General features: G+C 33.2%; 1 protein-coding gene across 4 annotated transcripts in view; it reads right to left on the bottom strand.

Annotated features, from left to right (window-relative positions):
• Positions 1–16521, bottom strand: part of ARHGAP29 (Rho GTPase activating protein 29) — a 93280-nt gene that overhangs the window by 37504 nt on the left and 39255 nt on the right. For 3 of the 4 annotated variants that reach the window (XM_077120208.1, XM_077120205.1, XM_077120206.1), the window contains exons 3-6: positions 15047–15181; positions 3606–3702; positions 3070–3142; positions 429–477 (exon numbers count right to left, since the gene is read on the bottom strand). In XM_077120208.1, the coding sequence (XP_076976323.1) occupies positions 429–477; positions 3070–3142; positions 3606–3702; positions 15047–15181 (354 nt within the window). Of the gene's footprint in view, positions 1–428; positions 478–3069; positions 3143–3605; positions 3703–12417; positions 13331–15046; positions 15182–16521 lie in introns of those variants that run through there. The other variant, XM_077120207.1, reaches the window with a different exon arrangement.

The following is a 16521-nucleotide window of genomic DNA, read 5'->3' as shown; positions in this document are numbered from 1 at the left end:
TAATCACTTCATAATTCTAAACAAAGAATCATTCAGATTCTAAGATACTGTGGTAAAAAAATACAAATGACAGAAATTTATCATAAAAGGATCACAGTTTAACTTTAAAATGGTTTCAAATTATTACGGATTTTTTATGTCAGTATGTATTTCTATTATTAATCTACTTATAAGCCTTATACTATTCTTAATCAGTTTATATTATGAAATTATCTCTCTACTGTAGCAAGTTTTCTTCCTTAAGTTTCATATATAAAACTTATGTCATTTTATGTTTAAATGAATGTATTAGTTTACTAAGCAGGAAGAGATGAATGCATTAGGTTACTAAGCATGATGAGATCAAGAATTCAAAAACAAATGATCAAAAGTAAAATTTTTGATAATTGCAAAAGTTTGACAAAAGTTATATGAACCTCTAGCATTACCTCTTTCATTGGGTGAGTCCACTGATTCCACAGAAATGTTTTCAAAGGACTTACAACATGGAAGAAAATAAATGTAAGATTAGAGCAGAAGATAACAAATCTTTGCTTTAGAAGTTTCTCCCCCAATTTCAGTCTGATATAATCCCTGCTAAAAAATTTCAAGTATTTAAAACTCAAAGGACCCAAGAAGTCTGTTTAAATGCCAGGGCACTTTATCAGAATTATATAGCTTTTTACAATAACAGTTCTTAAGGTCCAATAATGAATAACCTTACTAAGTAGCTATCAGCATTAGTTAAGATTAAGGAATCCATTCCAAGCCTTAAGTTGGCAGTTCCCAAAAATATTATTCAGGAAATAAGAGAAGCAATCTTAGTAGATTGCTATCTAAATAAAAGACACAAAATTGTCTCTTCAAGACATCTATTACCATTTTAGTATATGACAAGCATTTCTCTGAAAGTCTATTAGCACAAAACTTTCTGCAATGATGGAAATGTTCTATAGCTCCACTGTTCACTGTGGTAGCTATAAAGTGGCCAGTGTGAATGAAATTTTTAAAATTTTATTCGGTTTTAATTAATTTAAATTTAAGAGTCACATGTGGTTAAGGGCTAACTTCTTATTGGGCAATGCAGGAAAACACCATCTACCGAGAATGTGAGATCTTAAATTTGTCTATTTAGTTGAACAATGTTGATTATGCAAGGATTTGATGCAAAAAGGATCAAAGAAATTTGAGCCTGAAATCCAGAATTTTCAGTTACAAGCTCTACGGGCTACTGATTTAAACTCAGTTAACCCTGGCTTACTCTAACGTAAAACGGGGATTATGAACACCACCTTCATTAGGAGTTTCATAAGGAGTAAGATGATGTAGGTGTCATACAGAGCATGGTACACAGTGAGCACTACTAAATATATGGCAGGTATTATTTTTTAAAGGATATTTTTAAAAACTTCATCAAATGAAGTAACTTTATTTTATTATTAGCATTATATCAGGATAGGCTTTTTAATTATAATCCCATAGGATAAATTTAAAACTGCGAAAAGGGAAAGCAAGGTACAAAGGAAAAAAAGAAAGAAACACTTTTTTATTAGGAATATATGTGTACTATAGATGCACAGGAAGAACCGATACAGGAGATACGATTCAGTTCTAAAATTAAAATTGCCTTGCCACACAGATAAAATGTTTTATTATATTTTCTGAAGTAGTAGCAACAGTTTGAAAAGATAAAATTGAGGAAAAATCCTGGATAATAGCAAAATGTTTAAAGATCATAAATGCTTGATCATTCTGCCCTATGGTTTAAACAATATCCTCCTTAACTCATCAATTGATGGCTTCAGAAATAGTCATATTTTTTCTAAAATATTACAATAAACAAATGCCTTAATTAGTAAATCATTTTGTATCATTTTAAGAAAGAGCTAAAGTAGTTATATTATCTTGATACAATATAAATGCCTGGAACATTTCAAATATTTCTTGAAATTCTCCTTGGATTTGTGACCTCTCTTAACAGGAAATGATCAATATGTCCCTATAGCAGTTTGTTTAAATTCCTTGCATTCACTGATAAAAAAAGTCAATTGTGATATTAATCCTACTCTGAATCTTAAAGGGACCTTCTACATACATCCCTCATGTTCTATTTTTCCACAGCAATTTTTCTTTCAAATGAGAACCAAAATGCAATCCTGTGACATGCTTATGGGAGCAGCCTAGGGAGAATTAAGACCTACAGTGCTCTGAACAAGTGTGTCATATGAACAAACACAAGGTGCAGGAAGTGTGAGAAGATTAACACCCTCTTTCCTTTTTACATTATTTTTCTAAGTTTCCACCAATGTTTAAGATCTCAGCAATCTCAGGAGGGAAAAATGCTCAATAATTACTTACTAAAAGCATGAACTACATGACATAGATTGACTATATAAGACATTATTAAATGATCATATATGTTCTTTTAAAATGATAGTCTCCAGAGAGGCTGGAGGGAACTGCCTGAAAATGTTTCTTCAAGAAACAGTAGCCATGTTTCTTGAAGATGATTGTGTAATGATATAGCTTTCACAATGTGACTGTGTGATTGTGAAAACCTTGTGTCTGATGCTTCTTTTATCTGCCTTATGGACAGATGAGTAAAACATATGGATTAAAAATAAATAAATAATAGGGGGAACAAATGTTAAAAGACATTTAGTAGATTGAAATGCTAGTGATCAATGAAAGGGAGGGGTAAAGGGTATGGTATGTATGAAATTTTTTTCTGTTTTCTTTTTATTTCTTTTTCTGAATCGATGCAAATGTTCTAAGAAATGGTTATGATGATGAATGTACAACTATGTGATAAAAAAAGAATGTTCATATTGTATATTAATTGTTTATTAATAAAAATTAAAAAAAATAAAATGATAGTCTCATTTATAAAGTACAATAAAATCTGGCATAAATCATTGCTCTAGAAATTGACTATAAATCATATTTAAAATGACTTGATCTGTTATTCTTGCTATAATATAATTTTCAAATTCAAAAACTATCAAAGAGTAATGCTAAATTAAGATTAGGAAGAACTTTAATATTAAGTTAGAAACATAAAGTCTTTGCTTTCATACCAACTTAACCTACCTTACTTTCCCGAGACACAGGCAGTCGCAACAATGAATCAATGCCTACATCTCCCATAAGGAAGTTTGTAAGGCTATCCAGGAGGTTAAAAAAAAAAAAAAAAAGAAATAGAGACAAAATAAAAGTCATTACATTTCTCTTCACAGACTTTACATTTAATATACCACCTAGAATAATTTTTTTAAGATCCTTAAAAGGTAAATATAAATATTTACCTTTAAATATATTTAAATAAATATATTTATTTATAAATATATTTATATATTTTATATAAATATTTACATAAATATAAAAATCTATTCACATAAACCATAATGTAGTCAATTGCAAATGAATGTTGCTTTCTATACAGCTAAAAAGACACCTCTAATACAGCTAAAGATACAGCAATACAGAATGTAACTTTCCTAAAGTTGTGATAATGTTTCATACTGTTTAGTACTTCGTTTTCCAAGTATTTTACTACATAATATATACATGAATAATACTCTGGACACCTGTGCCCAGATTACTTTAAATGGCAGTACTGTACTTACATATTGCCAAATGTAAATGCCAATGTTTCAATAGAAGAAAGCACTTCTTGGAAGAGATCGTTTTTGTTTTCTTCATTAACTTCTGTGAAGTTCACAGCTATAAGGAAAGATTGGTTAAAATAAATGAAGCAGGACATACTTTAAACTAGATTTTGACAACATCCTTTAATTAATTAAAATCTATCATTACTTCAAGAAATATTAGAAGATTCAGAAACTTAAAGCCTAATCTACAAAATGGATAGCACATACAAGTTCTTCATTAAGGAAATTATACAGAAGAAATCAGCTGGCAGCAATGCATATCTGACTACTCTATGTATTACTTAATTTGAACATCTGAAAAGTAGCTCAGTGTGAAATCAGTCTTAGAGTCATGGAGTACATGTTACCCCAGACCTCTCTAATTAAGAGTGTTTTGTGCTCTTTTCTCTTGCTTACGGCTTTCTGATTTTTTTTTTTTCTAAAACAGCTAAACATACTGTGGGCTCACTAAAGTCAATATGAAGTACTTTTTTTTTCTTACAATGAATTACTTACAATGAATTCAATAATTGAAGTCATACATATTTTGCCATGGCATAAAATTTATATATAAACTAAATCACTTAGAACACATCAGACGCTTTAGTGAGATTAAATTCCTATTTATTTGGGGGGGGGTTGTTTTGTTTTGCAGACTCTTAGGCTTCAAGGTTCATGTTATAGATGTCTTTTTGTTCACAACAGGGATATTCTAATATTTTATACTTTTATAAAATGAATGGTACAACAATACTGAAACAAGTTTATCATAACTTCTGTATTCACCCTTGCTAAAAGCTCTAATACAATTCACCAAGACAAAATCTGGAGGTGGAACTGCACCCTTCTAAGAAACCCATGTTGCTCTGGTTGGTTCCCTCTATCCCACCCATCCTAAAATCCTTGTCTATAAAGGGAAGGTAGAGAAACCAAGTGAAGAAGAAACCGTCCTTTGCTCTAAAATGAAGAGTTCTTTTTAATAAACTTGGCTGCATATCAGAAATATTTGGGGAATTTTATAAGCAAAGAAAGTCTTGGCCCCACCACCAATGATTCAGATTCCATTAGTCTGTAGTGAAGGACAGGTAAGGTTTCAAAAGCTCTCCAGGTGATTCTAATGTGCAATTCAGCTAGGAAGCAAGCATTCCTAAAAGGGAGTGAATGAAACCTTAAGCCTATGAATCCCATGAAATTACACCAAAATTTTACAAGTATAAGCCTTGACAGAAATCTACAAAGAGAGAGTCTACAGTCCATACCTTTCACCACATTCTCAAAAGTATTCCTGATACAAACAAAAAGAAAAACGTAAGCACCACTGCAAGTACTATTTTAAAAAATCTTGGACTTCTCTGGCGAAGAGAAACAGACACAGGCTATGCCAGGCTGAAGGATTATGTGCCCTAGAAAAGCCATGTTCTAATCCTAATCCACCAGGTGGAGGCAGCCATTTCTTTTAAACCCCATTCAGCACTATAGGTGGGAAACTTGATAAAACTATCTCCATGTGACTCGCCCAATTGTGGGTATTAACCTTGGATAGGAGGGAGATATGCCTTCACCCATTCCAGGTGGGCCTTTATTAGTTTACTGGAATCCTTTAAAAGAAGAAGCATTTTGGAAAAGGCTTGAGATTCCGAGCAGAGTTTCGAGAGAGAAAGCCAGGACAACTGCAGAGCCCATGCAGCAAGAGAGCTTTGGACATGAAGAAGGAAAATGCCCCTGGGGCGGTGGGGGGTGGGGGGAGTGCTTCATGAAACACGAAGGCTGGAGAGAAAGCAAGCAGACATTTTCATGTTTGCCATCTGACTTTCCAATTGAGAGAGAACTCTGAATGTCATCGACCTTTCTTGATTGAAGGTAATATTTTCTTGGTGCCTTAATTTGGACATTTTTTATAGACTTGCTTTAATTGGGACAATTTCACATCCTTAGGACTATAAACTTGCAACTTAATCAATATCCCCCCCCCCCCCTTTTTAAAAGCCATTCTGTTTCTGGTATATTACATTCTGGCAGCTTGCAAACTAGAACATAGCTTACACTCTGATCTGAAATAACTGAAAAATCCTATACAGAACACGTCTTCAAGACATTGGGCATCAGGTGACCAAGGAGAATTATCCCTGACAGATAAGAAATAGATGCGTACTGCCGAATAGCACACAAAATAGATTTCTGAGCAAAGGCTATTCCAGGAATACAGAAGATCATTTCTTAATAACGAAGGGGTCAACTCATCAAAAGGACATAAAAGTCCCATACACTTATGCATCCAATGAACAGTGCTCCAAAATGTATAAGGCAAAAGCTGATAGAACTGCAACAATAAATAGCCACACTCATAGCTACAGTTGGAGAGTTCAATAATCCTCTCTCAAGTACTAACAAAATAAGCAGACAGGAAATCAGTAAGGATATGGAGCCTTGAACAACACTCTCAATCACTTGGACCAGACTGACATTTACAGATTACTTCAACCAACAAGAGCAAAAATACATATTCTTTTCACATGCACACTGAATGGTTACCAAAAATAAAACACATTAAGTGTCACAAAACCAGTCTCAATGAATTTAAAGGATGCAAATCAGGAAAAACATATTCTGTAATTACATGGGATTTAAACTAGAAATTAATCTAACAGAAAGGTCTTTGGAATATGACAATATTTAGAAACCAATACACTTCTGAAGAACCCATGGATCAAAGCAGAAATCAAAAGGGAAATAAGAAAAGGTTTGACCTGAATGGAAATGACAGCACAACATACCAAAACTTGTGAAGAATGAGGGTCGGGGAGGCACAGAAGAGAGGGATTACAAAGGAGCATGCATTATCTTGATTGTACTAATGGTTTCACAGGCGTTTACCTAAGTCCAAATTTATCAAATTGCACATTTTAAATGTACAATTTATTGTATGTTAATTATATCTTAATAAAGCTGGTTTAAAAATCTCGTTGGAAAGTAAACTTTCAAAATATAGTAATTTATAATGTAATACATCAAGCAAATGTGTAAAGCATACTCAAATTACCTAACTTTACTCTAAAAGACTTTAAAAAAATCTTTATGATATGACACTATAAAAATGCTATCATTATTCTTTCTTTCCTATAAATATACTTTTTTGTACTAAATATGACTGGGGATTTTAAAATATAATAATTTTAGTAACTGTGAGTAGTGAAAATAATTATTCAAACCATCTCTCTTCCATATTTCCCCACTCTTTGTAAGAAGTTATAGCCATCCGATCAAAATTTCTATTATTGTTCTTGTCTCAACCTCAAAACAGCCCTATATTTCTAACATTCTTTCTCCATTTTGTTCCTGTTCAGTGTTTGTTAGAAAAGCCTTTGGCTTCCTTCCAATAATAAATCCTCCACCCACCTCTCTCCTGCATTCTCCAAAACCCTGTATTACCACTATTCTTCTTTCATACTTTCACTATCTTACAGTCAAATAGCATTTTTTCTTAGGCCCCTAATACTTAGATCTTTCCTATACTAAACAGAAATTTTAATTTTTCCATATTTCTTCTTCAAGCTATCATCCAATCTAATTAATCATTTCTTCATTCCCAAACTTCTAAGAATAGGTCAGGACTGTACCCTGTTGTTTTACCTCCCAAATCAATTCTGAATTCATCAGGATTGAGCTTTTTACTCAGCTTAATGTAATGGATAGCAGGGGTTGATAAATTTTTTCTGAAAAGAGTCAGATGGTAAATATTTTAGGCTTTTAAAACCATACACACTCTGTCACACAACTCAACTCTGCTGTTGCAGCACAAAAGCAGCCCAAAACAAATAAATGAATGAGTGGCTGTGTTCCAAGAAAAAGTTATTTACAAAAACAGGTAGCAGGCTAGATTCGTAGCCATAGTTTGTACATCTCTGGTTAAGAAGATGGGTTTTGAAGCCAGTCTACTGAGGTTAAATTCTGACTCTGTCTCTTATTAGGTTAAAAACGTAATTCCTCTGTGCTATTTCATCATTTATGAAATGGGAATAATAATAAGTACTTAAAAAATTATTGTGATGGTTAAACTTACAACAGAGCCTGATACATAGGAAATGTTCCAATTAAAATTAGGTATTTTTTCTTCACAACACTACTGAAACATCTCTCAACAATAACTTCCTATCAGGGAAAATTGGAGCATTTTTCTCTTCTAAGTCTTCACACTACTTGATCTTTCTGTAACTTTCAGTAACTCTACTACTTAATAGACGTGATTCTGAGCAAACCTCTTTCTTTGCCCCAGCTTCCTTATCTGCAAAATGGACAATATGAGAACAGAACTGATCTAAAAATGTTGTTGTGAGAATTAAACAGTATCTAGCATACAGTAAGTATGTACTCAATAATATCAGTTATTATCACTACAAATACTAACTACTTCCTTTCTTCTTGAAGTTCTCTGCTCTCTGAAGCAATATGTTATAGTAATTGGAAGGAGTTAAGGCTTCAGAGTTACCTAGACATGAGTTTCAGTTTGGCCTCTTACCACTTTCTGTATTACTCTGGATACATTCCCTAACCTCAATTTCATTATGTAAAATGCGATGTTATTAAGAGGTATGATGGAAGAAACAAGCACCTAGATTACAGTGCTTGGTATTCAGTAAACTATGAGAGCTCCCCTCTTCAGTTCTACATCTGTCTGCAGACAATTTGGTCTTCATAATGTTTTCCCAATTCGGCCTGTAGTTCTCATCTTGGTTCTCTTCTCTTCTCTATATATTATCCTATCAGAACCTCTTCCACTTCCATATTTTTAAGGGAATGAAGCCCTAAATTTCTGTGCAATTTTAACCCACATATTAAATAAATTGATACCCTCCTTTCCCTACTAACTGGTCTTTACCCACCAGCATCACAACCTTAGTATAAGCTAAACTTAACTCTTATTTTCCCTTCTTCTTTGCCCCTCCAAACCTACTCTTTTTTACACATTCTTTAGTTAGTTAACTTCACTTACAAAATGCCTTTAACATATTTTTCTTCCTTTCCATTGCTATTGTCACTGACCTGGTTTGAAAGCCCACATTTTACCTAGAGTCTAAGCCTATCTACAGCCTGCTTATTGGTCTCTCTGACTGCGGGTCTCATCCCTCTATAAGCCATTCTTCACAAGTGCATCATAATTGAGTTAAAGGTTTAAGTAATTGTCTTCCTTGGGTTCCCTGCTAAGTCACAGCACTGTAAAAGAGACACATTTACAACTGCTTTAAGAAATCACAGGAAGAGCTTTCATATATTCATCCTATCAGATCAGATTTCTAACTTTTTTAACCTCAACTTTCAGTAGGAAATACACATTATATCATGACCAAGTTATTATACCCACATAATAGTTATCAGTTATATAACACCTATAATATTTGTGAAACATACCTATGTCTTATTCAAAGAATACTGCACTCCAATTAAAATTTTTTTCTATATTAAAAAAATACTAGCAACAACCTACAAACTTGATATGACCCTGAGTCAGGGTCCAAAGTTTGAAAGCAAGTAAATGGAAGAAAAGCTATTATTTGCACGGGGAGGGTGCGGGGGAAGAATAACCTATCTAGGGGAAAAAACAACAAGCTATAAGAGCGATATAATAAATACCTGTTATATAATCAAAGGAGGAACACACACAAAAGGTAATGAAAATGAAATACATACTGTATTCTTGGATAGAAACACTATATGGATTCTCCTTAATTTTATCTATAAATTTGACTCAAATCACTTTCATAATACTAATAGATATTTTTTGGAACTAGATAAGCCAATTCAAAAATCCTGACAGAAAACAACATTTGGAACAGAGAGTATAATAAGAGGAGCTACCCCAACAATACTATAAAACTGCAATAAAAACAGCATATAATATGAGTGAAGCTGATCTGGATAGGACTAAGGTATATCAGAAGACTGGCTAAAGGATGATATCATCCATATGTTAAAACTTCAACTTCTGTGTGAGACTAAAGGGAGAGAGTTTTATTTGGTGCAAAATTTATATTTTGGGTAGTGCATTTCCTAATTTAACTTGTATGACCAGTTTAGTTGAACACCATAAGTACAGGGAATCTTGAATAGGGCATGAAATTTTATTGGTTTCTCCAGGTTAGTTAGTGTGATGCCCCGATATATCTATACGTGGCCGCTCTCTGTAAGCTGAAGGAAATCATGGGATGAGCTGGGACCCAGCATCAAGGGATTGAGAAAATCTTCTTGAGCAAAAGGGGGAAGAGAGAAATGAGAAAAAGTGGCTGAGAGATTTCAAAAAGAGTCGAGAGATTATCCTGGAGGTTATTCTTATGCATTAAATGGATATCCCTTTTCAGTTTATGGCACATTGGAGTAGCTAAAGCAAGTACCTGAAACTGCTGAGCTGTGTTCCAGTAGGCTTGTTCCTTGAAGATGATTGTATAATGATATAACTTTTATAATGTGACTGTGTGATTGTGAAACCTTGTGTCTGATGCTCCCTTTATCTAGGGTACGGACAGATGAGTAAAAAAATGGATTAAAAAATTAAATAATAGGGGGAACAAAGGGTAAAAGAAATTGAGTACATGGAAATACTAGTGATCAATGAGAGGGGGGAGTAAGGGATATGGTACATACAAGTTTTTTCTTTTTTCTTTTTAATTCTTTCTCTGGAATGATGCAAATGTTCTAAAAACTATCATGTGTGTGATGAGTACACAACTATGTGACAATGCTGTGGGACACTGTACAACATGTATGGAATGTTAGTATGTTTAGAATGATTGTTTCTGTTTGTTGTTTTATCAATTAACAACAACAAAAAACAAACAGCCTGTATTGGCTCATGACAAATCAACAGAACAAAATAAGATCAAGAAATAGATACAAATCTTTATGTGACTATTTAGTATATGACAAAGGTAAGTATTTCAAATCAGTGGAAGAAAGACCAATTATTCAATTCAATCATTTAGCTAGATATCTAGATACTTTAGAATGCAGCAAAGATTTAAACTGAATTAATAATACCATGAAACATTAGAAGGAAAAAAACCTGGAGGACCGTAAGGTGCAGGGGATCAGCACTGCTGGGAGAAGGCCACAAACTCTACAGAAAGCAATTTGGCAATATCACAAAATATGCACACACCCTCTGATCCAGCAATTGGCTATCTAGGAATTTACATGGTTATTCACTGAATCACCATTTGTAATAGAAAAAGACTGCAAACAATCCAATGCCTATTATTAGTGCACAGCTTAAATAAGTTATAATACATAAATAAAAGAGATTAAAATGCACTTTTGAAAACAACAAAACAAAAGAATAAGGAAGCCTTTTTTATACAGATAGGGAATAAGCAAGGAACAGAAAGTTATCACTTGAGTAAAAGGGAGAGTAAAATAGAGAACATACATGCAATTGCTTGTATATGTATAATATACCTCTGAAAAGATAACTAAAAAACCAATAATAATTGTTGCTTACCTAGGGAAAGGTAGGAAAGAGACTTACCATTTCGCACCATTTCATTTTGAACTCTGTATAAAAGTATTGGCTATTAAAAAATCAAGTTTTCAAAACAAAGAAAAGATGAAGTTTCCACAATTGTGAATACATAATTAAGGCATACTTTTTCTTTTTTGTTTGCCAATTTTTAAACATAGGACAAAAATAGATCATGAAAACCTAAATAAATGGGTGTTTTCATTTATATTACATATTAAACAAAATAATTGAAAAATAAAACACAAATATACAAGTACAGAATAAATTAATCAATGCCAAAGATGTCTTTATCTGCTTCAAAAATAGGCTATATCTCTCTTACCATATTGCAAACATTTTGTCAGACTGAACTTCCTGCTTGGAAACAGGAGGACACACAGGAAATACAAATCACTACTAGAATGAATGGGAAAAAGCTAAGGATTTTTCTCCTAAAGATATTAAAAGGTCAATTCTACTTTTAAAATAAGAAATAAGTGGCGTTAAAGATTCCAACTTCTCACTTATTATACATAGGAAGTAGATGATTTTCATGCAATCCAACCAATAGTAGCACAAACAAAATTGTACATTCTAGTTTCCTAAGTTATTCTGTATGTTATTTTTTTTTTTAGAATAATTTGGTATATTTGCTAAATGAATTGACAGTTAAGACTTCCATAGAAAGTCAATTTGCTCAGATTACGTTTTTTTAATGCAATAAGAGCACTGAAACCAAACAATTTCCATATTCCTGATTGCTTTTTGATCCTACCATACAATAATTTTTCTTTAAATATTCTTATTTTAAATAAGGATAATAAAACTTTATTTTTATAGTCTTTTTTGGCAAAGATTAACGTAGAAAGCACATACAAAGTACTGACTGGTTGATACAAAATTAGACATTCAAAAATGGTTTCTACTCTCCCCCTTGCCTTTCCTGCATCTGAGAACTAAATTACCATCAAGGGAAAGAATTAAATGCTCTGATTTAACTTTAAAACGTTCAAGTAACTTAATATTTTTCATTTCGCATACACATAATATTTTTAGATGGTTTCAAAATTAAGGCTGGGGTGGGGCAGGGGGAGGTCTTATTTAAGAACATAAAAACTATCCCAAAGAAAACTGCTCATGTTTAAAGTTTCACAGTCTCTTAGGAACCTACTGAAACAGAACAGTTTCCCAACAACAAATAAATTTTCCCTTTTTAAATCTTATCCAAGCACAAAAGTAAAATATTAACAATAATCCCAAGGCAGTCATAGCGAAATAATATCCAAAAGACTGCTTTACCTCAAAGATAAAAAGATCTTCAAGGCAGCTGAGAGACCACTTTCTTCATGTCTGTTTCTGGAATGTGGACACCAACCACACACAGGCACACTCCTTCCCCAGGACATCCTGACTGCGCACAATAGCTACCAACAATTGAACAAGGTTGCTATTTCCAAGCATGGAAATTTTACTATCTAAAGACGCAAATTTCCCTATCTAAGTAAAGTTAAATGGCACTTGTAAGCAATCTATCTAAAAACAGATTTTGTTACTAAGCATATTTTAAAAAGACACTACCCATGCTTCCCATTTCAAGCCATTTATATTTTTTTTCAAGGCTTGAAATACAGAAGAAAGAGAACTGCACAAACACAATAAATCTAGGTTTAAAAGCCAGGGAGAGGGGGAGATACTTACATATGGTCTATGTTCTATTGATAAGGATTTTATATCTCTTCCTGCCTCATCCGTTGGCATAGATATGAGCTGTTAACCATTCTTATCATATTCACATCCAGAGTCTGCACAAGCTGCCTATATCTCAGTTCCTACTGTCACCTCAAGCCTAGTTAATGCCTATTAAAACTTCAAGATTAAGATGAGACAACATCTCTCCCCAAAGAAATCCTTCTTTATTCACTCAACTTGGGATGGGCTCCTTCCTCTGTGCTCCATTGTACCTCTGTCACAGAACTGATCACAGGATGCTGTCACTTTACCCCAACTCCACTATGCCACTACTACCCAGTGGGTCACTTTTTTTTTCATACAATATTTATTGTGCGATTCTGCTACATGACAGGTGTATAAACATACAAAAGAAAATCTCAAACAATATATTGGAATAATTAATGACAGAAATTGTAAAGGAGGTTGCTTAGAAAATATTATATATATAGTTTTTAAAAAAAAATTTTTTAACTATTTTATTGTATAATATAACATACATACAAAGCAAACAAATAAAAAGACAATAGTTTTCAAAGCACTCTTCAACAAGTAGTTTCAGGACAGATTCCAGTGTCTGTCATGGGCTATCATACGATTCTCAGATTTTTCCTTCTAGCTGCTCCAGAATATAGGAGGCTAGAAGGCATGAATTTTTTTTTTATCATCACAATCAACTTTATTCTTTTTTGTGAAAAATAACATACATACAAAAAAGTAATAAATTTCAAAGCACAGCACTACAAGTAGTTGTAGAACATATTTCTAAGTTTGACATGGGTTACAATACAACTTCAGGCTTCGACTTTTAGCTGCTCTAAGATATTGGAGACTAAAAGAGATATCAATTTAATGATTCAGTAATCATATTCATTTGTTAAATCCTACCTGCTCTGTATAACTCATACTTTTTTTTTTTTTTTTTTGGCATGGGCAGGCACTGGGAACCGAACCTGGGTCTTGGTATGGCAGGTGAGAATGCTGTCATTGAGTCATCATTGTACCACCCAATGGGTCACTTTTTAACCTTAGATTACTTGAATTTATATTACCTTATGAGTGGTATTTGACACTGATGACCACTTCTAAAAATCCCATGCCCTCTCTCCAGATCATCTTATGTGTTTCTTTCCTCTATCTTCTCCTCCATGTCCCCGAGATCTCAAACTCCTGTGCACCTGCACTGGCATCTTCCTAGTACATTACCACCTACTCACCAACAGCTTCCAAATCCACATTTTCAACTCCAGATTTCTCCTTAACCCCTAACATCTGATCTGTCTTTATATTTTCTCATATCAACATCCATTCTCTCTCTTATTTAATTATAATATTCTATCACTACCACACCCTTGCTACTGTCTCAGATCAGACCTTCAACCTTCACCTAGCCCATTATTCCTAAAAATCTCTAATTGATCTCCTTGCCTCCAGTCTCATCTCTTGTCAAACAGTCCCTTCACCCTCAATCTTTACCTGCTGAGGCCAAGAATAATTCTAACACATCTTATTGGCAAGTCATTTCATCAGAGGGTCATGTTCTAATACTTGATTCTAAGTTTTAGCCCAAAGTATACTATATTATATATAAATGCATGGATGCATTTACACACTTATTTTTACAATTTTTATTTCACTTTTCATATTTTAAAAATAAGGTCCCAATTAAATCTTACTTTCTCTATATGGTTTGCAGTGCATTCACTATAAATGACCGTGCTCCAGCATCAATTATCCATGGACAGCAAAGACTTCCTAAACATTAATAACTTGGCCCAAGGGTATGTACCCTTTCAAAAAATTCAAAATTTTTAAAATGTCAGTTGTTACTTGGTTTAAGTTAGTATTTTTTAGACTGTTTTCTGAAAAATAAAGTTTCAATTTTAGAAGGGAAGAAAGTTTTAGGTGTAACCTAAGTGGAAATATTAAAATATCAAAGTATACATAATTCCTTACTGATATATATCATACCAATCCCATGAGAAGAGATGGCTATAAGTCATTATGGACCAAAATGTATGATTTGATCCTTTTTACCCACATCAAACCTTTTTTTTTTTTTTTTAGTATGGGCAGGCACTGGGAATTGAACCTGGGTCTCCAGCATGGCAGGTGAGAATTCTTGTACTCTGCCTGCTGAGCCACAGTGGCCTGCCCTTTTTTTTTCTTTTTTAAACCATTTTAAATATATTTTCCTTACCTTTCACTTTTGCAGTAAGCATTTCTGCGGCATTCTGAAGAGCAATGGAATTCAGATTCTGATGTTTATTCATTACAGACTTTAAAACTCGGAGAAGTTCATCCAGACGTATATGAATGACTTCTTTAAAACAGTCTTAAAAAGGAAAAAAAAAATTAATTTGTTTCCAAAGCAAACTTTCAGGAACTTTTCACTTTAATAAGCATCCAGTTTTCTCATTCTGAATATGTTCTCCAGATTTCCCTTAAGGCAAAAATAAAAAGCACATTTGAGCTTCCGAATTAGAATTGGTTCTTTACAGTAAGTAATTATCGGATAAAAATAACTCACAAGCCATAAATATAGCAATTTCCATTTGACCTGTACATTTTTAAAATTGTGTTATAATTTATACATGACAATATATACAGATCTTTATATACTTTAATGAATTTTTGCATATAAAAATTAAATTAGTTGCCAATCATGAAAATTTGGGGGTTCTTTATGAAAATTCCAGATTTCTGCCTATCCTTGAAAAATCCGGATCTGGTAATACCAAGCCCATACTCCTCCTTGGCCACAAGTAGCTGGAACCAAGTAGTGGCTGTTCTCTTAGGTATGCATTTTTACCCAGCACTCACTTGTCTAGCCCCAGCCTACTCTACTCATTTGCTTCATCGTGGGTTCCTGCAGACAGAGTTTTACAATCCTTATAAATAAGGCAACAGTATAATTTATCATCCAAACCAAGATACTTTTGCAAGTGAAAAGGGGATGCCAGGACAACAGACATATTCCAAGACTACCCAGGTTGACCAGAAATCATAGTCACCCTACTCTTAAAGCCCCATGAATTAATCTTCCTCAGTTTTGAAAAGACACCTAAGTGCATTACTCTGGTGTAATTTTCCTTCTGTAACCTTATAGAGCACTAATGTTTAATAATAGTTAATATTTATTGAGTACTTTCTATGTGCAAGCACTGTTAAAAGAACCTAAATGATATTATCTCACAATTTTTATATCAAACATATTAAGTAGGTAATAATGTCTTCATTGTACCGGTGAGAAAAATGAGGCATACCTAAGTTCACCAAGTTAAACTGTGAGGCCAGAATTTGAACCCAGGAAGTATAATTCCAGAGTCCATGCTCTTAAGGTTATACTGCCTCCTTGTTGAAGTAGTTTTAAAAATTTTAAGAAGATACTTTTTAAATTAGCATCATTTTATAATTACATAATTTAATAGATATTTTTCAGAAATGTTAAAAGACAATCACAAGGAAAACCGTCCATAGATTAAAAACATAAAATCAAAATATTCTACCATCAAACATTTTATTCAGTAATAGTATTTTATCAAGGCAAGAAATGTGCACAACAGTAAAAATGGAGACTTGGGTACATCAGGGCAAAGAAAAGTATTCCAGGTAGAAGCAACAAAAGGTAGTGCTGGAAACAGAATGAACACAGTGCCCTCCAGGATGAAAAAT

This window comes from Tamandua tetradactyla, chromosome 11 (assembly GCF_023851605.1).
Source record: "Tamandua tetradactyla isolate mTamTet1 chromosome 11, mTamTet1.pri, whole genome shotgun sequence".
NCBI lineage: Eukaryota > Metazoa > Chordata > Mammalia > Pilosa > Myrmecophagidae > Tamandua > Tamandua tetradactyla.
This window is presented reverse-complemented; position numbering and strand designations above follow the sequence as displayed.